The following is a 26207-nucleotide window of genomic DNA, read 5'->3' as shown; positions in this document are numbered from 1 at the left end:
ATTTTGGCTCACATTTAACAAAAACCCACCAATTCACTCTCTCAAAAAATTTGAATACTTCATAACATCAATTAAAAAAAAAGGATATTTTAAACAGAAATGTCAGGCTTCTGAAAAGTATGTTCATTTCTATGCACTCAATACTTGGTTGGTGCTCCTTTTGCATGAATTACTGCATCAATGCGGCATGGCATGAAGGCGATCAGCCTGTGGCACTGCTCAGGTATAATGGAAGCCCAGGTTGCTTTGATAGCGGCCTTCAGGTCATCTGCATTGTTGGGTCTGGTGTCTCTAATCTTCCTCTTGACAATACCCCATAGATTCTCTATGTTGTTCAGGTCATGCGAGTTTGCTGGCCAATCAAGCACAGTAACACCATGGTCACTGAACCAGCTTTTGGTACCTTTGGCAGTGTGGGCAGGTGCCAAATCCTGCTGAAAAATAAAATCAGCATCTCCCTAAAGCTTGTCAGCAGAAGGAAGCATGAAGTGCTCTAAAAGTTTCTGGTAGATATCTGCGTTGACTGTGGACTTCAGAAAACACAGTGGACCAACACCAGCAGATGACATGGCAGCCCAAATCATCACTGACTGTGGAAACTTCACACTGGACTTCAAGCAACATGGTTTCTGTGCCTCTCCACTCATCCTCCAGACTCTGGGACCTTGATTTCCAAATGAAATGCAAAATTTACTTTCTTCTGAAAAGAGGACTTTGGACCGCTGAGCAACAGTACAGTTCTTTTTCTTCTTAGCCCAGGTAAGACGCTTCTGACGTTGTCTTTGGTTCAGAAGTGGCTTGTTACGTGGAATGTGACAGTTGTAGCCCTGAAGACGTCTGTGTGTGGTGGCTCTTGATGCACTGACTCCAGCTTCAGTCCACTCCTCCTGAAGCTCTCCTAAGTTCTTAAATCGGCTTCGCCTGACAATCTTCTCAAGCCTGCGGTCATTCCTTTCACTTGTACACCTTTTCCTACCACACTTTTTCCTTCCAGTCAACTTTCCATGAACAGCATTCTGCGAACAGCCAGCTCTTTCAGCAATGACCCTCTGTGGCTTACCCTCAATGTAGAGGGTCTTGATGATCGTCTTCTGGACAACTGTCAAGTCAGCAGACTTCCCCATGACTGCTGTTGGGATTACTGACCTAAACCCAGTATTTATACCCTGAGAATGGTAATTTAATAGAACTTGAAATTAAATATACTAATAATTTGAGATACTGATTTTTAATTTTGATGAGCAGCAAGCTGTAATCATCAAAATGAAAACAAAAAAAAAGTCTGGAAATATTTTACTTTGTCTAATATATAGCATAGAATATATTTAAGTTTTACTTTTTGAATTAAATTACAAAAAAAAAAAAAAACTTTTCCATGATATTCTAATTTATTGAGATGCACATGTAGTATATCATGTCAGCAACCCAAAATCACCTTGTTGAACTTTTTTTAAACCTTGCGCACTGCTAATTCAGCGCAGTCCTAAGATTTTTTGAGATACGTTTTAAAGAAATGGCATAACCACGTATAAAGCAGCGCCTAATCAGTTTGCCATGCAAATTTTATTGGGAGAACACTAATAAAGTTGGGAACCTGATACCGCTCTGTAGCATCCAGTAGAAAGCTGCGCGCGCTCTGCGGGGCGGGAGCTCGAGCGAACTTGCAACATTGTCACATTTCACTGCCATCATTCTGTCAAGAAACTTTAAAAACGTTTTTAGTTGAACTTATTTTAAATACTTGAATAAGGTGGATGCTGACTCCGGTTGGGTGATTTGAAATGAAGTGCGTCCTTGGATGTTACGTGCACTTCTGTGCAGGGGTTATTATTAGTCTTATTACCTTTCCTTTGGCTCATGGGACCCCGTCGAGGTATAGTCTGTTCCAGGGCAGTCCTTATTCCAGCTCTGTTTCGAGACAACGAAACAAGTAAGTATCTTTCTGTAATCGAGCATGTCAGATGGCATTAGGAAAAAAACCGGGATTTCAGTTTTCTCAGATGAAATGTGTTTGAGAATAAATATACATGCGATTAAATAGGATCTGGTCATTCAACTGACACCTTGGTTGGGATATTTATGCTATATTTGATGGTTCTGCTGAGGAAACAAAATTATGCGCTATACAAACACATGTTCACAAACACATTAATCAATAAATGCAGGAACAAATGAGTAACGGTATTACCATAATATTAACTAATAAGATTCTATGATGAACGGGCATTGTTGGGTAAGCTACTCAAAAAAAGTAATTATTACTAGCTACTAATTATATCTTTAACAGTGTAATTAGATTACTAAATACTCTCTAAAAAGTATTGAATTACTTATTAACAATTACTTTCTCCCACAGCAACCTTGAACAATACAAGGATAGACATGAAACTGCTTTTTAATTCTTTCAAATAAACAGTATACAATTGAACTGACCAACGTGTGTAAATGGAGGAGGTTACATTAAAAACTTTATATTTTGATGTTAAATCCACTATTGTTTTATATAGAGTTGTTTTATAGTTTATACAGTATTTAATGCAATTTTATCAGAGGTAACTAATTAAATTACAGAAAAAATAAGAGTAATTCCTTACTTTACTTTTTCAAGGGAAATGTAATTAGATTAATTAGTAACTAGATGAGTAAAGTCTGTAGACAAACTTTAAGTTGGCTTGAAAAAGCCTAGCCAGAAAGATTGAAGTAGTTTTAAAAGCTTTAAGTTTGAATGTGTGAAAGAAGTTGTAAGATAGATAGATTAGAAATATAAATAGTATATATAGATAGTTAAACGTATATGCTATAGTGATAGACATCTGAAATACACTATAAGATTTAGTTTACAAAAGTTTTGACCCCCTTAATGTAAGTTTATTGGATTTTTATGATATTTAATTGTCATTTTTAGGAAAACCATAAGCCGGATCATTTTGAAAAGATATAGCAACCCGAGTCAGAACAGTCTGAAGGTCTGACCCAAGTTTGGTGGTTGTAGCTTTAAAGCTCAATAGGAGGAGATAGTCTAAATTTTGGCTCAGAAGAAGTTTATGTAGTAGATCAGTAAGTTGGCTAACCAACTTAATTACTCCCAACACTGTTAACCAATATATAGGCTATACAGTTTCATAATTAATGCGAAACTAGTTAATTGCAGGACAAATGACTAGCACAACATTAATATTTTAACCTGTTAATGAATAGCTTACACAAGACTGTTTAAATGAATAGGTAACAGCAGACAATTGATTTGGGTGGAATGGTAATATTGTATAAAACTATCCACTAATTCTGGATAATTCTAAAATGTTTTTTTTTTTTAATTGAATTTCATCCTTATTTGTTGGCCTATCCATTTCCACCCTCACATTATTATTCGGCTGCTTCTTAAAAAGAATTAAGCTTGGGTCAATTTCTCACTTAATCAGCAGTCATGGAAACTTTACTGTACATTTCGAGTCCTCATCCATAACCCTAAATGCCAAAAACTTTAACCTATGCAGTGATTTATGATTTAATATACCTCACAAAAATATGGTTTCTTCAGTCTTGCTTCTGCCATGCTTTTTGCTTTACTACTGTTCCAAATATTTAATAATTCCTTCTGAAGGATTTGGTAATGGGTTCTGCCCAGCTAACAAAATATGTTCTAAGAACATTCTATTAACATTCACATTAAGTTATGAAAAGTTTTTTTCTGAATGTTATCTGAACGTTCAAAACGTCATCATTGTGCGAATATTATGGGAATGTTACTGTCCTCTGAATGCTCTGAAACATGTATGTTCTGTAACATTTTTAAAAAGTTAGATATCCAACTAAAAAAAGTGGAACAATGTAAATTTGTTGCTTACATTTTGAAAACATAACTAAATGGATAGTTTACCAAAAATGAAAATTCTGTTATCATTTACTCTCAAGTTGTTCCAAACCTGTATTAATTTCTTTCTTCTGTTGAACACAAAAGAAGATATTTTGAAGAATACAGTTGACGGTAGCCATTGACTGTCCTCGTATATATATATTTTTTCTTCTTCTATACTATGGAAGTCAATGGCTACCGTCAACTGTATTCTTCAAAATATCTTCTTTTGTGTTCAACAAGGTTTGGAACAACTTGAGGGTGAGTAAATGATGATGGAATTTTCATATTTGGGTAAACTATCCCTTTTAAAAACCAGGTAATTGAACAAATGTTCTATTAGTGTTTGTTCATAACCTTGAGAGAACCTTTTGCCAGAAAGTTCTGAGAATGTTCCCCGTTAGCTGGATATTTTCTTGGGTGTACAGTATAAATTAATTTTTATTGTTCTTCACTCTTTTGCAGAAACTGGTGTGCATTTGTAGTGCACAAGAACGTGACATGCGCTGTGCTTGCGGGAAACGAAAACGTCATGGAGCCGCAGCTCCTGCCCTGTCCGCCTCATCATCCTGACTGCACACAACGGGTGATGTAAGTGTCTCTGGAGAGTGTGCAGCGGGCGGGGGGTTTGCATAGACACTTTTATTGGTGGAAGTGACCAGAGATCAGATTAGATGAGATCAGAATGGATTGAAGCGGAATTGCTCCTAGTCGTACAAGCAATGCAGTTATATTGGACCCATTGACTGGCAGGTCATTATGGTTTTATCAGTATCCAAATTATTTATGACCGCTGAAGTGCCAGGGGCCGCACTAAACGGTTTTAGCTTGTGTAAAGTTTCCGGAGAACCTTTAAGAAATGGTGTAATTAGAATGTCCCGCATGTTCATGCACATCTTGCTTTTAAAGCTGCACTCCAGATGTGTGTCACTGTTGGAGTAAAACATAATAAATGATGTGTGTAATTCTGCACTTTGTTGTTTATGTTTGCATGGCTCATGAAAAAAAGGAATGCCTTCTTTTGTGGACAGAATGGTTAGACCAAGCGAATTAGTACGATTTTTTAAATCTCACCGGACATATGTTGTCACTTTGCTCCCTCTGAAACATACAGCTCACATTCAGGATATGTGCTGCTTAGTAGTCGGTCACTATAACTTGTGATAGTTAAAGGTACTTTCTCCATCCCCAGTTTAAAGTGCAGGACAACTATAATGAGACATATAGGCCCGGTTTCACAGACAAGGCTTAGATTAAAGGTCCCGTTCTTCGTGATCCCATGTTTCAAACTTTAGTTAGTGTGTAATGTTGTTGTTAGAGTATAAATAAAATCTGTAAAATTTTAAAGCTCAAAGTTCAATGCCAAGCGAGATATTTTATTTAACAGAAGTTGCCTACATCGAACTGCCAGTTTGGACTACATCCCTCTACTTCCTTCTTTAATGACGTCACTAAAACAGTTTTTTGACTAACCTCCGCCCACAGGAATACACAAGAGTTGCGTTTGTAGAGTGTGTTTGTCGCCATATCGTCGAAACGATGTTATTTTCATCCCGCAGTCCAATCACCGGGTCTGATTCCGGCTCAAATTGATAGGGTAAAATTAAAGACATGTTTACAATAACACTGAGCACATGCATCTCCACGTTATGGTAAGAGGCGTGACTTTTCCGGGCAAGATGCGCTCTCTCTATGGCTCTGGGTGCGCTCAGAGCTGTCGAATCACAACACAGGAACCGCTGGCACAATCAGATCTCGTTACGTATTTCTGAAGGAGGGACTTCATAGAACAAGGAAGTCATCAGCCCGTTTTTATGACAGTGGAAACAGCGGTATACAGATAAGTAAATTATGTGAAAAATACTGTGTTTTTTTTACACGCGAAACATGAACACATGTTATATTGCACACTATAAACACAATCAAAGCTTCAAAAAACCACGAAAAACGGGACCTTTAAGCCAGGATTAGGCCTTAGTAGCTTTTATAAACATGCCTTAGAAAAAAACATTACTGGTGTGCATCTTGAGACAAAACAATGGCACTGACTTATTTTAATATTTGTCAGTGGCAGTGCAAGTTGATTTCAGTTAAAACAGCTCAAACATGCATTTTAGTCTGGGACTAGGCTTAAGTCTTTTAATAGGCAAAATCCTGTGAAACCGGGGCTTAGTTCTGATCATTTTACATTTTTATGAACTAAGGCAAATTTATTTCAGGTTAAATGTCATTTTGTTGAAAAATCTATATAAAACGTTCACAAAATGATTAAAATATGTACACTCACTCACTGTATTGAAGATGTACACTCATGTATTCAATAGCAATATGTCATTACTTGATCATTACACCACATGACATGAGTCATTAAATTAAAAAACATTCCTTGAAAATTGTATAAAGATGTTTCAAAACAATAAGAGACCAATATGACCCTTGTGAAGAAGCACAACTTAGCACACTTAAAGATGGTACTTATTATGGAAATAAATAATATACTTGGGTTAGTTCACCCAAAAATTTCTGTCATTTATTACTCACCCTCATGTCGTTCCACACCCGTAAGACCTTCGTTCATCTTCGGAACACAAATTAAAATATTTTTGATGAAATCCGATGGCTCAGTGAGGCCTCTAGTGCCAGCAAGATAATTAACACTTTCAGATGCCCAGAAAGCTTCTAAAGACGTATTTAAAACAGTTCATGTGACTACAGTGGTTCAACCTTAATGTTATGAAGTGACAAGAATACTTTTTATGCACCAAAAAAACAAAATAGCGACTTTATTCAACAATATCTAGTGATGGGCGATTTCAAAACACCTCTTTATGAGGCTTCGAAGCTTTACGAGTCTTTTGTTTCGAATCAGTGGTTCGGAGTGTGTATCAAACTGCAAAAGTCAGGCCCCCCCCAGTGGTGAACCATTGAAATTTCAAAACACTTATGATGTAACGAAGCCTCATTTACTGAAATCACTTGACTTTCACACTCCGAACCACTGATTCAAAACAAAAGATTCGTAAAGCTTCGAAGCTTCATAAGGCAGTGTTTTGAAATCGCCCATCACTAGATATTGTTGAGTCGTTATTTCGTTTTTTTGGCACATAAAAAGTATTCTTGTCTCTTCATAACATTAAGGTTGAATCACTGTAGTCACATGAACTGTTTTAAATACATCCTTTAGTAGCTTCCTGGGCATCTGAAAGTGTTAATTATCTTGCTGGCAATGGAGGTCTCACTAAGCCATCTGATTTTATCAATCTTTTAATATCTTATCAATCAATTACTATCTTAATTTGTGTTCCGAAGATGAATGAAGGTCTTACGGGTGTAAAACGACATGAGGGTAAGTAATTAATGACATTATTTTCATTTTTGGGTGAACTAACCCTTTAAGTGTGAACTGAATGTAATGTTTTCAATGTTTCAGACACTTAATTGCATGTTAATTGCAATTAAATGAAAATGTTATAGTTTATAATTTATGTAAAATGAAATTAGCTGAACTTTAGGGTATTTTTGACAAACTTAAGTACGTCCTTATATGCACTTTCATAATTTCTTCTATTGAAGTGTTAAAGTTTATTGCCAAATATACTGACAAGCATTGATGGTAAACAAAAATATATATAATATGTAATATCTATTGAAACTGGTATGTTAGTACATTTTGAATATTAACCTTAAATGTAATATTGAATAACACACTACAGTTAGAATTATAATCAAATATTTGTAATTTAGTATGTTAGTCAACATCAAAATAAGTGTACTTCTTTTAAAGTATGACAAATGATTGTTAAAACATAATGATTTAAAATGTACTTTAAAGTAAACATTTTAATTGGACAATATTTCAAAGTGCACTTTGAAAAGTGTGTTGTTAACAATCATGAAAGTGTATCGTCTTAAAGTACATTTAAGTGGCCTTTTATTTCATTAAAGGTGACCTATTATGCCCCTCTTTACAAGATGTAATATAAGTCTCTATATGTCCACAAGTACATTTTTAAAAATATAGGCATATTTTTAAGATTTGAAGTACACAAGTGCACATTCAATACAATTAAGTACACTTCTTTTTCACAAGGAGAATACAAAAAGTCAATTTCTTTGAAGTTGACACGTTTAACTAGATTTTTAAAAGATTCTTTTCTCAACCTGGACACTCTTATATGTCAATCTATGGCATGACTTTAGGATAGAACTAGTGTCCCTAAATGTGGTAAATGTGCCCAGTTGGTATCAAAGTGTGTATCTGTGTATCTCTTGATGTTACTGTAGTTACAGAAAAGTGGCTTGGAATCTGAGGTCAAAACAGTGTATTGCATTACAGATACCTGTGAAGTGCATACTTTTAGTTAATAGTTCAAATTGAATCTTGATGTTTGTTCATATCTGCCTTTGACATCATAATTCATAACTGTCTTTCTAGGTATCATACTCACCTGAGGCCCATGTACAAAATAGGCTACAAACAAGTGACTGAACTGGAATGGAGGTGTTGCCCAGGCTACCAAGGTCATGACTGTACAGAGGTGAAAGTTACCCCACAGAAACCCAATGTTGTTGAGGAACCACGTCCAGATGCCCCTTCCACCAACAGTCAACAACAGAGTATACTGGGTACATGTTTTTTGGATTTGGAAAAATTGAAATGAGCAATATTACTATATTAGTACACTCATAAAAAGTAATTGAGGTGACCTATTACCACAACTTCAATAAATCCATGGTTACAAGTTAAAATTTCTTTTATAGATTTAATTAAACCTTAAGTTTTAAACATTATTTTGATGAGTTCTGTTGACCTAATGTTGACATCAACATATTGTGTGTCATTTAAACTGAAATTTCTGTGCTAGTTGATTAAAAATAATAATAACTGAATGGAATTGTCTTGATAACTTTGAAAATTGGGCCAATGATTTCTATTTCCCCAAAAAAAGGGTAATAATTCGCAATATATCACAACATGTTATTGCATGTGGCTTAAGTATCGTGATAATATCATATCATGGGGCCTTGGGCGATTCCCACACCTGATAAGTACATGTAATTTTGGTTCTAGGACCAGAAGTGTTCTCCGAGACACATCCATGGTCTCAACCCGGGCAGAAAGGGGATCGCAACATTCAACAGGTAGATTATGGAGATCGCCAACATGAGAGTTACCGAGTTCAGGTATTAGAAGAAGAAGTGGAGCGTCTTACTCAAACAGTACTCGACCTGCAAGCCGTGACTTCAGCTAATGCAAACTTACGGTTAGATATCCAGGAAGATGTTACCAAATTCATTCTAAACACATTGGGGAATTTGCAACAGCCACAGGATGTCAAGACGGGTGGAATTGAGACCATTGTGTTCCCATCAGACCTCCGTTTATCATCAGGTGCTGATGAACTGCAAAACCACATTACCCAGCTCTCCAACACGATCAGTTCCAATACTAATAGCATCCAAGATCTGCAGAACAGGATCCAGAACATCGATGGACAGATGCATCGACTAACAGAATTGACCAATACTGGACCACTTCAACCCTCCTCAACCACTGCAACCAACGAGTGTCCATGTCAGACATACATCGATGAGAAGCTTTCTGCCCTTCGTGAGGAGCTTCTTCAAGGAATAGACATTAAATTAGCAGACATGAAGAATGCATGTGAATACAAAGTACTGTCTGTTCAGGAGCAGTGTGAGGAACAAGAAACCTCTTACTTGAGTTTGGCTGAGCTCCTTGACTCTAAAGAGGCTGAACTCCGCAAAGAGATCCAAGACTTGCGTCTCCAACTTCCCATTGGAAAAGCCCCGGGGCTGGACAGCGATGAGGTCCAGAAGCTCAAGGACACCCAGCAGATACTGAAAGATGCCATTAGGCAGCAGAATGCCACCCTTGCACAGATTGATGCACAAGGGCATATTCTGGAGGCAAGAGTTAGTCTTGCAGAAAAGAGTGCAGAGGTACACTGCCTCAATCTTGAGGAGAAACTAAGAAGGGAAACACTTAAGGAAAAGGAAGATCAAAGCATAGCCTTGGAGGAGAAAATCAATGCTGTTCAACATGAAAACAGCACTTCACAGCTACTGACCACATTCTTAGGTCATGATCAGCGCCTAGATGTCTTGGAGAAACATACACAGCAACTGCAGGAAATTATACTGAAACGGGTGGAAAATTTGGAAGCTGATTTTGGGAAAAGCCAAGAGCAAGTGAAGACAATGAATGGCTTGCTTAATGGTCTTGATGGACGGGTGGCTAGCATTGAAGGCATTTGCGGTCGGTTTGAGCCAATGTCCGACAGTCTCAAACGAATTAAAGAGGGACTGAACAAACACGTTAACGGCTTGTGGACTTGTGTCCGTCAACTGAACAACACAGTTCTCACACATACAAGAGACATTAACGTGTTTAAAGCAAATTCACACCTTTCAAAAGACGGACAGGATGGGATCACTAATGCACCTACAGGTAAGCAATGCTTCTCTGGGGACATCATTTATATTTTACATTTATACATTTGGCAGATGATTTTATCGAAAGTGATAGAGCTGCACGATTTATTGCGATTAAACCGCACTTGGTGAAGCCTGCAATTATTTTATGCGCAGCTTGTCAGAGCTGTATGGCTCTGTGATCAGTAGTAAATGCTTCTTCATCTGAAAGCCAGAGGGTGCTCTTGCGCAGTAACTCTAAATATGCACTGCTGCAGAAGTAGATAACATGCATCATATCGCTGTAGCTGAATAAACAGAAGATTTAAATGCTTTGATTGATTAAACATGACTAATAAACACACGACTGCCTTATTCTGTGTAAGAAGCCACATCATATCACAGAAGGATGCTCAACTGTCTATGAAGTGAGTTTGGAGTGAAAACATGTTATTAAATGTTGTCTTTTGTTGGACAAGATGTTAATAAATGCTTCTCATGTCTGGAAAGATGTTTGACTTTTTCAAATGTACGTTATAAGTGACTCGCAGTGCTTTCAGATGGATTAGCATTTGGAGCCATACTTCATTGACTTTATAAAAAATAATCGCAGCCTTTGCAATTTCATAATCGCACTGAGAATCGTGTGAAAACGATAATTAAGTTCAGTGTTATTTTTCGTATCGTGTGATAAATCGTGCAGTCCTAGAAAGTGACTTAAATTGCATTTTAAGGCACCCATTTAATCAGTTCTTGCTTTCCCTGGGAATTGAACCCATGACCTTGGCATTGGTAGCGCAGTACTCTGCTTAATGAGCTACAGGAAGAAAATTACAAAATTTTAATTTTGCTGACTAGATTATTCAAAGAAACAGTGCAGCATTTGCAAGGACAATCGTGCTGGAGTTTTATGAGCCTATTTCTGTTGGAAAATTGATAGCGGGTGTTTATTTAAAATGAGACAAAGACTTCAGTAGAGACTTGAGATTGTCCTTCGCCACCATAATATGCAAGACTGAAGGGCTGAACAACTAGTTTGCATGAGCAATTCAGATGCAGCAGTTCACAAGACAATTTAACGTAGACCGTATAAAAATTTATTGAAAAAGGCTTCAGGTGGTAAAAAGAAAGTTTCTTAATGATTACAAAAAAAGGCAGTACAAAAAGCCACACAAAGCATTTGTGTGACATAAGGTATTTTTAACATTTACAGGGGCAAGTCTGTGATTTTATTGCCGTCTGAATCCAGAATGTCAGTGTTTTTCTCCCACCCATAGGGCTGTGTATCGCCAAGAATCTGGTGATACGATACATATCGCGATACAGGGGTTACAATACGATATTGGGATATATTGCGATACTGTAAGAAAGGTGATATATTGCAATATTTTTTTTAGAACGTTTTTTTTAGCAGTTCTGTTTGTAATTGTTTTTTTTGTTTTTTTTGTCATGTGACAACCCATTTTCTTGTATTTGTTTCCCCCATGTTTCTTTGTTGAATATTAAAGTTTGTTACGGTGTTCCATGTTCCACATGCCAGGTCATAGTTTATCGAATTTTTGTAACATTTACAAATTAAACCAATCATTTTTTAATTTTAAATGAAGAGAGAACTGTTTTTATGTACCATTTCCAGTTAGTTGCAACTTTTTTTGAAAAAGTATTTTTCTGATAGCATTTTAACTGCCCCATTTTAACTTCATTTGGTCTTTCAGAGCTGTGGTGCAGTGCATTGCATATTTGCTTTTGACATGCTACATTTTTGACAAGCTGATTTTACTCATTAAATTATGGTAAAATACTGTGAAATTTCCAGATCGCCTTTATCGGAAACTATACCATATCTACTGTTCACGCAAGCAACAGCATTCTGCCTTTTTGCAGTTAAGATCTCATTCATAATCATCAGCACCAAAATATCTGTAAACTCGGAAATGAACTTTAAACACACTGTGCTTTTTCTTCATCCACACAAATAAGAGCTTTTGTTTCATTATCTGTCCAATTTAACAACTTTTTTTTACTTCTGAGTGACAGATGTTACTGTAAACAGTGTAGAGTAATCACATCATCTCCATCAGATCTTTATGACTGGCCCAAGCAGACTTGTTATACACCAATGCGTCTTGACCTCATACTTGCTCATATTGGTAATCTTATGTTTTGTTCACAAATAGCATCAAAATGTTAATTTACCTGTAATTTTACAACTTCTCATCCCTGAAAATTGCCCCACTATCCAATAAAGTAAAAATTGTTTTTTTATTTAGACTGGTCATAATTCATAAAACTTGGTCTATGTTGATTTTTCCCTTGGATAACTGCTAGTTGTTCAGACTAGTTCTCAAGACAGTCTAAAAAAAGTAGCTATGTTTATGCAACTGGCCCTTTGACTAGTCAGTACTACTAGTCAAAACTATCTATTCTGCTGGTCTTCTTTTGGGTCTTTGGAAGCTTGTATGAACTCTACACTGCAAATGTAGGCAACAGTGTACATACGGTAGTGTTTTGAGAGGGATTTCCTTTAAATGCAGGAGAATGTTTGTGTATTGTGAGCAGGTAACTCCCAGGGGAAGTAGTATTTCCCCTTTACGCTTTAATTGTACACACATGTTACAACTGGGCAGGCTTCAGAGTTGTGCAATGTCTTGACTTTTATGGGATTATATTGTGTGTCTGTGCGTGTGTGAGCATGCATGTGGGCATCTGCTTCTCATTTGGTGATTTTTGTGTTCTGGGCACATTAGTCATCTTACAGTTTTACCTATTAGCGTTCAGAGTAATGCTGAAAAATCCAAATGGCATAAGACAGTCACTGAGTGATTTTTAAACCTAGCTTTGTTTGAAGTAAATGCAAAGGACTCAAGAGCTCTATAAAGAAATCCAATGCATCATGAACTGGATTATAAGAAAATTTGTAGTACACTGTTTACAAGTATCAAAATATGAAATCTGATCATTAAAAAGAAGTACAAAAAACTACTGCCGACATACAACTAAAACAGATTTTTTTTTATTATCTTATGTTTACTTCAGCTGTGTGAACAGAATAAACCACACTAAATGAACATGTTAAATCGACTGTGTGTTTGTGTGTGCTTGTTTTTTGATTTATGAGGACACAATTTTCCAGACGACCCCACAAAGTACAAAAGATACGGAATCTTTGACTATGTGGGGTCCTTTACTTGATGATAGAATTACGACTTTTAAGACTAAGATTTTGTCAAACATACTTGTATGTGATGTTTAAGGTGTTGTCTTTGTGGGGTCCAACTGAACGTCATAAATTCCTGATCTTACTATCTTAGTGGGGTCATTTGGACCGCACAAAGTAGTATAATAGTAGCATGTGTGTGTGGAACACCCTAGATACATGTGAGTGCATTTTATATTGTGTGAGCAGCTGTGTTTATTGTAGTAATGCACTCTTCCTTTTCAGTCGCTTATTCTTCTACATTTGACCTGTGAGATGATCTTTTCCTTTGAACATGTCTCACACATGTATTTATATGGATTTTATCTGGAGGTCTATTTGTGGGAAGTGGATATAACCACTGCATCATTATTTGGTGTCCCATAATGTTTTTCATTCTCTCTCTCTGTATTTTTTTCCTTTTTGTTGATGATTTTTACTGCATTTTTAATATCAAAAGAGATGTTTGGACGTTTTTTAATATTTAAAATGTAATAAAAAGGGAGTTTGAAAGTCAAAAATCTTTCTTTCCCTTTCTCTCAATTTTCAATTTAAATTCAAATGATTCATTGGCATGACAGTTGTTACAATTTATTGCCAAAGCATTTCTAATTTCAGCATTTCATTTCAGTCAGTTCTGTGAATATCTGCTAGTCAGAGTCTGTATATCACGTTGTTCTTCTGAATTTACAGTCTTTCAATGTACTCCGATACTTTGCTGTTGTATAATCTCTATTTAGGACCAAATAACATTGAAGTTTACTTTGTTTTTCTGTTTTTCATTCTAATAACTTTACGTTGTTCTTTTTGTACTCTTATAAATTAGTTGGGCCAAATTTTATGAATGTGTTGGTGTCCAGACGCTGGCTGGTGTTAGTTTTTGCAGCTTCAGGAACATCTGAATCAGGGGACTTCTTTCAGTGCTCATTTCATGGTTTTTAAGGGCTTTAAAATGATAGATGTTTCCAAAATTTGATGGCTTGTTTCTCAATGCGTATCAGAGGATATTGGCCTACATGCGTTGTTCGGTGTGTTTCTCTGTACTCTGAGGATACTCTTACAGAACTCAGCATGTAGGGCTTCAGTTGGGTTTTTGTCCCATTTGTCAAATTTATGGATCAGGAGAGGACCCCACACTTCACTGCCATATTGTAACGTGCTCTCTGTTTCATTGTGTTTTTGGTTCTGTCATGTTTGCCCATCGTTTGACCTTGTTTTCCTGAGTTGTCTTAATAGTCATTATATTCACCGGTGTCTTGTTTATTAACTCAAAAGCGGCTCGTGAACCGATCATCTCTTCCTACTAGTTAGCATCAAATAAACATGAATGAACATGAGAAGGAATGTTGTTTATTGTTTCAAAAGCAGAAAAACGTAAATACACATCAAAATGGCGGATTTGGCGTTCTGATTGGTTAGATCGCTTGCCAATCAAACTTCCGGCGAAGGGTCAATTAGTATTATTTTATTTTATTTAAATTTTTTGGGGGGATAGATTTTTTTGATGCCATACAAGGCCCTTCTTACTTACTGTGGACCTTTTCAGTCTTATTAAAGTACCAAACTACAATAATACAGTAACTAGCATATTTTTTGTACTCTTTATTTCTTGTTACTGGTTTTTGTCAACTCACAGAAGTTGATTTTGATTTGGATGTGAGTGAGCGTGTTGATGTCAAATAGATAAGTTGTTTATTTTGCAATTAGCCTGTCCATTTCTACTAGTTTGGCCCATTCATACAGTAACATGTAGAGACATACAAAACTATGTTTTATAAAAAATGCAAAAAGTTTTCTGTGAGGGTTATGTTCAGGGGTGTTGTTAAGGGACAGAAAATATGATTAGCTCAGTATAAAAACCATTACGCATATGGAAACTCCTTGTAATAAAAGCAGTACCAACATGTGTGTGTGTTTTAGCACAGAGGGTTTTTTATGTATAAGTCACTGCTGTGTAGTTCTGCGGCAGAGATCTGTCACTCGATGAGATCATGTGAGCAAACGGGTGTGACATGTAAAGCTGCTCCCTCTGTATTTCTCTAATTGTTAGGGAGCAACTAACTGGAAGTAGTGAATAGCTTTACACTGCAACTTCTTGGAAACAACAGCTTGGAAGTGTGGCATAAAAAAATGACACTTTTAAAATCACACTTCGTTATGTACAAGCGAGCTTCTTCAAGGCAGCGCTTCAGTGGTTAAAAAAAACATACTTTCCAAAGTAGCTGTCCACATGTGCTGTTGTAAAATAACCAAACATGACAACAGGAATAACATTTCAATTGCAGCGTGCGTACAAATTTAATTCATAGTAATTCACAGTATCAGTGCTCTCAGCTCTCAGCTGAACTTTTTTTCTGGGCATCTTACAACCTTAAAGGTGCAATATAAGAATTTTGCAGTAAAATATCCAAAAACACTAGGCCAGTGTTATATATTTTGTTCACTTGAGTACTTACAATATCCCAAATGTTTGCAACTATTTGTAAATCGTGAGAAAATTGCAATTTAATCAAGGCTCTGGGACGTGTGAGGAGTCGCCTGTCAATTGCGTCATACCTGCGTTACCCTTGGTTTCTGGTTTTATTTTGTAGAAACCATGGAAACACCAAAGACGCTTTAATATACATGTTTTAATAGACAAGGGAACAACTGTTTTGATATTTTTATAGACAGAAAACTAATTATTGTTATATAGCTCAACACGTTTAGTCTTATCATTTAAATCTAATTTTCTTGATTTTTTTTTTTTTTTTTTTTTGCGAGTACTATGCTTTACCATGCCTCAGAGAAAAACACTATTTTGTGAAGTAGCTAACATAGCATAATCAGATGCAGATGTAACAGTAATACAGCATTTTCTCCATCATACAATATGTTTTAAAATTAACTGTATGCCATTTATCAACACAAGCCATCCAGCATTTATTATGATATTCTAATACAAATCTAGCTTACTGCAGTGTGTAACAAGTGTCTTACAGCAGCCGGCGAGCGAACGCACAAAGTAACGTTATAACATCATTTTCAACACACTCAAATGTATCTAATATGATAAACAGAGCTGCGTTACCTCATAATCATGACCGGAAAAGCGGAAGCGGCGGCGGTGACTGTGTCATAATAAAAGTTCCGCTGCTTGCGTTGTGTGTTGCGCAATCGCTCCAGCGGCCTCCCACAACACTCGGTCCTGCTCTGCTTCATACTACAGTAACGTTAATAATCACATCCATGAACATGATTTCTTCCTGAGTCCTATCCCGATTATTATCCACTGGCTGTGATATGAAGACCACATGTCCCAATATTTGGCACTCAAACTTGGCGTCATCAAGCTACGCCTTTGTTTTGAATAGGCCTCTAACGACCTCTAGCGGACAGAAAATATTACATATTGCACCTTTAAGTCTAAATAACAATGTAGTATAGTGGCCGAAAGGTGACACTAGTTCATTCTCAGCCAAAAGCTAAAAGCTTGTTTTGTATGTTGCCATTTCCAGCACCCTATCTATGAAAAGGTTTCTCATTAGAAAAAAGACCCCTTTTTTAATCATGCCCTTTTGGGCTTTTCTATGTTGAACATCTGTGTGCAAAAAACATACACAAGCAGTAGCTAAAGAGACCTTAATTAGACACACTGAGCACAATGTTGGACTACTAATTACTGTTCATTGAGCATAAAATATTTGGTGAGAAATAAACAAGCATTCCTAAAACCACCTGGACTCTTAAACCAGTTAAACCAAAGTATCTTTAAGGTAAATCAGTTTACTTGACAGCTCTCTTGGTAACACCTCCGTGCAGCTGTTTTTAAAGTAAATAACAGACATTAAATGCATACAGCTCCTATCTACTTAAATGGGGAAAGACATAAATCTCCAAAAGTATTTGTCAGAATTATAATTCAATAGGACCTTTCAAAAAAGTGTTGTCAAAGATTGCTTCTTTCACTCAAATCAAATATTAATAATAATGAGCAGTTCCCACCACCATATAAACCACCATATACACTGAACTTTTTTATTCTCCTATTGTTAAGATTACACAGAACTTTTAAGTTTGTGAAGATGTAAATCTTTTTTAAATGGGTAGAAGCATTTTTGATTGATATATGACAGTGTCACACCTGCTAATTGTTATTCTTTACTTATTATTCTGTCCTCCCATTAGCATTCTTCTATCTTTCTCCAGGTGTTCATAAGATTTTTTTTAAAGTTCACAATATGACCATATCTGGTCTTCAGGTTTCAAGTTTAACTTTGACTTTAATTTACTTATGTCAAAGGGACAATGTACTTATTATGTTGAATATACTATTGAAAACCCCTTGTGCTTCTATTGAGGTGGGATACAGATGAGGTTAAGGACAGGTTTTGTGGTATGGTTAGGTTTGAGGGTGGTTTAAGGGGTAAGGGAAGGGTCAACAGAGTAATTATAGATGTAATTACTGAAATCAATTACAGCTGTAATTATATGCAGGTATTTTTAAATCAGGGGTCTGCAACCTATATGGCATGTGAGGAGGTATAATCACTGGCACGTGACAATGGCTAAAGAGGTGTATGTATGAACTTGCATATCAATGCACGTTTTGAGGTAATCATTCCTCATAGTATTTGTCACACAGCCTGTTTTAACTTAGGTGCTATAAATGCTATTAAAGTGTGAGATTTTAACCTGATCCAGCAATCCATTGGCATGAATGGAGGTGCGCACTTTTGTGATTATTCAATTTAAGATTTCTCTGATGCAGCATTTAATTTGAACAGAACAAAATCCACAGAGCCGCCTCTGATATTAGATTATTATTGCTGCTTATTCTGTTTCTTTTGGCTGATATTTTAGTAAGGCTTTTATCCAAATCTTACACAGAATTTAGCAACAAACCACTTTTACTTGCCTAGTTAATTTGTCTTTACACAGTTGAGAATCATTTTGGAATCAGATTGTGTCACTGTTATTGAATTTAAAAAAAATTCTAAAGAGAACCAGATGGATTGAACCTGTTGATTACACTGGTCTACAGCCAAATGCTTCTGAAATAAATGTCACTGAGAACAAAAATGATGCTTAAAATTGTTGATTGGCTCTAGTTTTCATGATATGCTATTGGTTAGTATATACGACCCTTGACAAGTGAGTAATAAAGGCAAGGGATCTCTATTTAAACCAGAAATGGCTAAAATACACCTTTGACTGGATCTATGAATAAATCTCTGGGTTTGGACAGTACTTGCTTGGACAGTACTGGCAAAAAAATGAATGATGCAATCTGAAGCTGGTATTGCATCATACATGATATGAATTGCATCATGTTATTCTAGAAGTCATGGATAATGCAATCATAATGAAGCTTACATCACTCTGCTGGAAAAATTGCCCTTTATCTGCTCTAGAAACCATACAGCAGAGGTGTAAAACTCAATTCCTGGTGGACTTGATGAACTGGATCAGGTGTGTTTAATTAGGGTTGAAGCTAAACTCTCCAGAGCTGTGGCCAGAGATCTGCTGCATCCGAAAACTGAATCAGCTGACTTGGTGCCTCACTGCCTTATCAGGCAATGACTTTGTAGGCAGCGTTTGTGCTTGAAGGTACCTCACGAAACTGATTTTGGACAGACTTCTGAGGCAGCGTAACAGTTTAATGATCTAGCAACATAGAGCAAGCTTTGGTGATAACTAAGCGAATGTATATGTACTACAGTAGAAATTTCTCGCTAGAAATGAGATCAAAAGTGGAAAATGTTGGTCAAAAACATAAATTTTACACAAACTGACTACCAACCGCAACTCTCAGATGCCATCTTTATTTTTTTAGCTCAACTGTCACAGAATGGAAAGCACAGGATTGTGGGATATCAAAGGCAGTGAAGGATACATCTATGCTGCCTTTAAAAATGGATCAGATGAAGTTATCTCAGGATACAGGAAGTGAAGCTAACATTAGATTCGGATGTGCCTCGATGCCTTCCTACCTAGGAATGCATCCTCCAAGGGCAACATTTTTAAGTTTTTGGATGCAGCCATGGTCTTATTATTGGGAGATATGAGGCTCTACCATTGGAGAAAGTATAACGGCTAACTTGGATCACGTGTGGCTTGATAACCAATCACATTACAGCCTTGATGTCATTAACTTTCAATTTTAGTTGTGCGACAGTCAATCACTGTTTACGTGTAGGATACCATAGACATGAATGAGAATTGCAGGCTTTACACTATTTATTTGCTAACCTTGCAGGCTTGCCTTCAAGTGGCTTTGCTGTGGCCCTTCAGGAACTGAGTTTTGCACCCCTGTCATACAGTAGTGTCATGCCCCCTCATTTGTCAGTGTTTGATTTTGGGCAGAGATGCTTCTTACTTGTGTGAACAGTGCAGATACCTTCAAATGGAGTAAATGGTCTTCAATGGATTATACTTAAAAATGGCATCAGTGCTTGCAGACTATTGCTGAACAATGACAAGAGATTCTCCATTTAATGAATACAAGAGTCAAGCCAAGAAGTGCAGAGTAGACACTGAATAGGATGTACATAATAGTTTTTTGCCTTTTGTTTCATAATAAATTTGATTTATACAATATAACTCTTTTGTTGTGTTACATAAACAGGACTGGTGACGTGTACTATCTACACAAAAAACGCAGACATAAAATGTAAAAACGTAAATATCTTGGAAACAGCCAATCAGTTGTTTTAATTGTCATATTTGGATTCAGCACATCAAAATACATAATAAATGGCACATGTAGCGGCCAGATTTACTAACAGCTTGCGCCAATGCGAACCCTCTTGTGGAGTTAAAAAAAAAAAACTACTGTCAGGATTTAAAGACATGCAGAGAAAAATTTGCGATGAAAAGGCGTAGACAGTTATTTTTTTAGCTGACCTTATTGCATATGCATTTGTATATGAGTTTCCCTTTCAGATGCAACATTTTTGGGAGGAGAGTATTTAAATGAATCATACAAGGTGATTTACTAAGGTTTGTGCTAGTCAATTTACTGGTACTGCATGTCTTAAACCAGACGCTAATTTGTGCTGCTCTTGGTAGATTGCGTTGGTCATTATGGAAATGATCCGGCTGCGTCTGTGATCTTTTTTTGCGCATCTTCAGTAGATCACGTGCATAACTTCCACTTCCATCGGCACTTGTATGAAATTGCACTCTAACTCTAATTTGCCCTGTTTGGTAAATCTGGTCCATAATCTTCTAAAAAAAACAAAAACAAAAAAAAAACAAATAGCAAAGTCACACCTGTTAACTGTCAGGCATTCTTTATTCCATCACTCTTTTACCTCTCTCCAGGTGTTCTTGAAGGTACAACGGCTGTAAAAGTTTCCATAGAGGGAGGTCAACCACTCCCATCACTGTCTGCCACGGCGTCTGCAGCAGGGCCTCGAGTGACCAAAATCTCATCTCACACCCCTCAGGGGATCAATGGGAGCGGGACATCCATTACCGGCTATGCAGGAGCACCAGGTAAGTGTGTTCAGTATATGTATGTTTATGTATTGCAAATGTGTGAATTCTATTACAAAGCTGTTTACAGAAATCTCACAGTATTTGTTGTATTGTTCTTGACAGGTTATCCTCTGACTCCTGCTGCTGCCCTCAGTCCTGATTCTGTTTCTGGTATTCAACACTCTATTGTAGCTGACACTTTTTTGGGGAATTACAAAATAAACTAAACTAAATTAAAAAACCGCAATTGCCTATTATCAGAGCTTGAGCTTTTTGATATAGCTGATACATGGGTAACACTTTACAAAAGGATTCATTTATTATCATTAGTTAACTACATTAGTAAACTAACAATGAACAAACTTCAGATGTTAATTTCTACATTTGCTAATACATTTTGAATTAAAAGTTATGTTAACATTAGTTAATTGCACTCTGAAATAACATATAGAAACAAAGGACTTGTTTTTAGTTCTTGTTAGCTAATGTATTAACTAATGCTAACAAACAAGACCTTGTTGCGCAAGTGTATCAGACATACAACTTTTTTTTTCTTTTAAATGGCAAAAAAAAAAAAAAAATCCTCACAGAAATGGATACATTTGATTTTGTGGAAATGGCAACATGATATGATCAAAAAGTCAGCCAATTGGATTATACTTTAAAAATTAAGGCAGCAAATTAAGTTGAAGTATGTGGACTTATTTATGTATGTTCCACTGATCCTTAAGCTCATGAAATCACCAGATCCAGGGTGATTCCATGTTTGTGGACAGTTATTGGGGTGTGTATTACTGGTTGTTCAATGCTATCACCCTAAATGAGATTATTGAAAACAGTTATTGTTTTTGAGCCAGAAAAAGGCCTCTAAAATTTTAATAAATTATAACATTTTATCATCAGATTTTTTTATATTGAAAAATTTCTCATCTCCACTTTTTCTTACTACATTTTGTTAGCAGCTTACCATAGAGATTCATTATATTGCCAAAAGTTTTGAGATCGCCTGCCTTTACGTGCACATGAACTTTAATGACATCCCATTCTTAATCCGTAGGGTTTAATATGGAGTTGGCCCACCCTATAACAGCTTCAACTCTTCTGGGAAGGCTTTCCACAGGGTTTAGGAGTGTGTTTATGGGAAGTTTTGACCATTCTTCTAGAAGCACATTTGTGAGATCAGGCAGTGATGTTGGCGAGAAGGCCTGGCTCACAGTCTCCACTCTAATTCATCCCAAAGGTGTTCCATTGGGTTGAGGTCAGGACTCTGTGCAGGCCAGTCAAGTTCCTCCCCACCAAACTCACTCATTCATGTCTTTATGGACCTTGCTTTGTGCACTGGTGTGCAGTCATGTTGGAACAGGAGGGGGCTGTGCTTTACACCACTGCATCCAATGCTTTGCATTGCACTTGGTGATGAAAGGCTTGGATGCAGCTGCTCGGCCATGGAAACCCATTCCATGAAGCTCTCTACGCACTGTTCTTGAGCTAATCTGAAGGCCACATGAAGTTTAGAGGTCTGTAGCTATTGACTCTGCAGAAAGTTGGAGACTTCTGCGCACTGTGCGCCTCAGCATGCGCTGACACCGCTCTGTGATTTTACGCGTCCTACCACTTTGTGGCTGAGTTGCTGTTGTTCTCAATTGCTTCCACTTTATGATACCCACTAACAGTTGACAGTGGAATATTAAGTAGTGAGGAAATTTCACAAATGGACTTATTGCACAGGTAGCAACCTATCACGGTACCACGCTTGAATTCACTGAGCTCCTGAGAGCGACCCATTTTATCCACCTGTGGCCATGGAAGTGATTGGAACACCTGAATTCAGTGATTTGGAGGGGTGTCCCAATACTTTTGGCAATATATTGTATATACATAGCAATATGTAAGCTGTCCACCATATTGGAACTGTCAAAGCCGGTCCGTGAACACAACTGTACTTGGACACATGTATGAATATCTGTATCAGCAATATCTATATCTTATCCGCTGGATGTACATTTCAAAATATGTTGTTATAAATCTTAAATTTTTACAGGATATTTACAGTATGTCATATTTCCATATCTACAGCACAGATTCCACTGAAGACAATTCAAATGGCTGCAGGTACTGTAACTAAACTTTCCATATATTTTACGGAGCTGTATTGTCAGTGAGTGATGGTAAAGTGAGTATGTGTGTGTATTTATGCAGGAGAAGGGCGAGTAATGACCTATGTGTCATTTTCGGCTGGTCTGACACTTGTGCCATTCCCTGGAGAAATCGGTATCATCCGATTCAACAATGTTCTGTTAAATGATGGAAGACACTACGATCCACAAACAGGTATGCGTTTTTTGCCTTTTTATCATGCATTTATGGTGTTTGCTAAAGTTACCCTTGTGAAAAAGAAGTGCACTTAATTGTACTGAATGTGCACTTGTAATGTACTTCAAATCTTAAAAACTGTACATGCACGTAATATGAGGTAAAAGGCCACTTAAGTGTTCTTAAACTTAAGAAAGTACACTTTCATGACACACGTAAGTACACTTTTAAAAGTGCATTGTGTAATGCCAAATCAAAATTGTTGTGCTTTGAAGTCCACTTATTTTGATGTGTTGACTAACATACTAAAGCACAAGTACTTCATTGTAATTTGTACATCAAAAGGTAATATATTTTAAATGTACTAAATTGACACTTCATCTTTATAAATCTGTAATTACAAATATATTTAAAAATTCATGACATGCAAGTTTTAATAGAAATGGCATGATAAAGTATATTTTAGTTTACAATAAATGCTTGTCAGTACATTTAGCAGTAATTATGAAATTACATTTAAAGATGTACTTAAAATCCTACTTAAGTGGGTTAAAAAGCACTCTAAGGTTCAGCTAGCTGCATGTAAAATCATTTAAACTATTTATACTTTTTCATTTAATTCAGTGAATGAAAACATTACATTCAATTTACACTTAAGTTTATTTTAAAGTGTATTATTTCTCAAGTACTCTTCTTAAAAGTATGCTAATATGTACTTGTCTTTAGAAAATGTACAAATGTTGATTGACTTCACACACAACAACAGCAGCATCATTCTACATACAGTATGCATTTGTTGCAATTTAAATCTTTTTTTTTTTTTTTACAGGTGTGTTCACTGCGCCCATGGACGGACGGTACCTTCTCAGCGCTGTCTTAACTGCTCAAGCTGGAGAAAGAGTCGAGGCCTTTCTCTCAGTAGCCAATCGCAACATCCAGAAGCTTTACACTGCTGGGACGGGGAGCAGAGGCTCTGAGGACTGTGTCTGTGGTGGATCAGTCTCTGCAAGTCTAGCTCTTCATTTGAAGCGGGGGCAGAGGACAGGACTTGTGCTTACATCAGGGAAGCTGGCGATTTCTGCATCCAGTGAAATTCTGTCTTCATTCAGTGGATTCCTGCTTTACCCAACAGTAGCCAAGCGATAGCTGACAGCCAACGGCAAACATTAAGGTTAGGGTTGATTTCAGTTCTTGTAATAAGCTGCTCAAAGATAATCTGGTTACTCTATACTTGAAGCCTTTACGTTAATGCATTATACAAGAATCCATAATGTACGTTGCAGTGCATTATATATTTTCATAAATAATTGTAAACAAAGTTATAATGCATTAATATTTGTAGATTCCTTTTTACACATGAAATTGGTTATTCATCATGTTTTAATGCATTATACTTTCTAAATGAAGCATTATAATGTTTTTTAACTTTGGTTGCAATTACATTGAGATCATTATAATGTGCAGTACAAGGCGTAATTAATGCATTAAGAATACTTTTATAAAGCATTATATACAGGCTTCAAGTGTTACAGAGAATTGTTTGACACGAAAAAGCAGAGGAACAAAATGAGGATCCATTTAAAAACAAAAACTGACTACAACAGTTAAAAGCTTCATATTCATTGTTAATTGAAAAACAAACAGTAGTGATTTTGCAAGGGAGTTCATCTGGTAGGGTGATAGGAAATCTATTGAGCTGATTTTATAGAGGTCACCAATTAGTGCACCACAAATCCAACCAAGATTTCTTCCAATTGGACCGTGAATCTTTTCTCTTAGAAATTAATATAAGTATGGCATTTTTATTTTACACACTGAACAACCATCTTTGAAGCATGTTTAAATGATTAAAATAATGATAAAGCTGTGTTTTTGATTTTCACAAAATGATTTACTGTCTCACTGTAAAAGAATTGTTGGTTTAACTTAAAAAAGGAAGTTACCTGGTTGCCTTAAAATTTTGAGTTCATTGAAATAAAAAATTTGAGTTAATGCAATGAAGGCGATTGGCTTAATCAACAGAAACTCAAAATATTACGTTATCTGAACCACATGAATTATCCTAAGTTGATTTGACAAGAAAAAATGTTGTGATAACAAATCATGAAAATAGTTTTTACAGTGGGTGGAATCAAGCTTAGATCCAGATGTGCAACACAGTCCACTAATTAGGGGCTTATGTTGTAAAAGGTCAGTGCAAAATGTGTTAATGCCAGAAAAAAAAAAATCTGCAATTTTTTTTGATAAATTTAGGAAAACTGCACAAAGATATGTAATTATATATATTTAGTTTATTGTAGCAACCTTGCCCCACAACAGCTCAATGTTTTTCATTAAACATACACATGACTTCAACAGTAACATTATTCACCACTTTTCAATAACATCACCAGGCTTAAAAAGAATCTGTCTCACCCAATGACTGAATTTTAAACTTTCTCATAACTCACTGTTGTTAGCTTTTGCCCAAATCCACACCCTTTACACCCACAGTTTTTAATCCAAGACATTCAGTTCCAAGAAGATAATTTATCTACATTTAAACCTTTTTTTTTGTAATGTATAAAGACATTTTTTTTTATGGAAGATGTTTTTGTGTGAAAAACATGTTGGATATTTTATCAATGGCACAATCATTTATGATTGAAATGTGTGCAAAATACCTACTGTTATCATCAAAATCACTGCTCCATATGTTATTTTTATTTAGATCAACTGTAATATTTTGTAAACTACCTGAATATGTGTATCTTATCTAACAATTTATGGAAGTGTTATTTTAAATGTCAAGTTCACTGTCATTTCATGTACAGGATCATTATTGCTACAATCTTCATATCTGTTGTGCAGAATTTCTAGAGAAACAGATACAGTATAAAAATCAGGACCAGAATGTCAGAACTGTTGGTTTTCATCTGCAGAAGTATATGTGCAAATAAATGGCTG

At 36.3% G+C, this 26207-nt stretch overlaps 1 protein-coding gene across 1 annotated transcript; it reads left to right on the top strand.

Moving 5' to 3' along the window:
* Nucleotides 1–1352: 1352 nt before the first annotated feature.
* On the top strand, nt 1353–26207 carry emilin2b (elastin microfibril interfacer 2b). The gene is made up of 9 exons (XM_048185308.1): nt 1353–1930; nt 4322–4447; nt 8292–8482; nt 8928–10328; nt 20793–20966; nt 21072–21119; nt 23025–23060; nt 23148–23279; nt 24091–26207. The coding sequence occupies exons 1-9, from the start codon at nt 1782–1784 to the stop codon at nt 24405–24407; spliced, it is 2574 nt and encodes an 857-aa protein (XP_048041265.1). The 5' UTR covers nt 1353–1781; the 3' UTR covers nt 24408–26207.

The sequence above is a fragment of the Megalobrama amblycephala genome, linkage group LG3, assembly GCF_018812025.1.
Source record: "Megalobrama amblycephala isolate DHTTF-2021 linkage group LG3, ASM1881202v1, whole genome shotgun sequence".
In the NCBI taxonomy this organism is placed as follows: domain Eukaryota; kingdom Metazoa; phylum Chordata; class Actinopteri; order Cypriniformes; family Xenocyprididae; genus Megalobrama; species Megalobrama amblycephala.
Note: the sequence above shows the minus strand (reverse complement) of the source record. Positions and strands in the feature narration are given on the sequence as shown.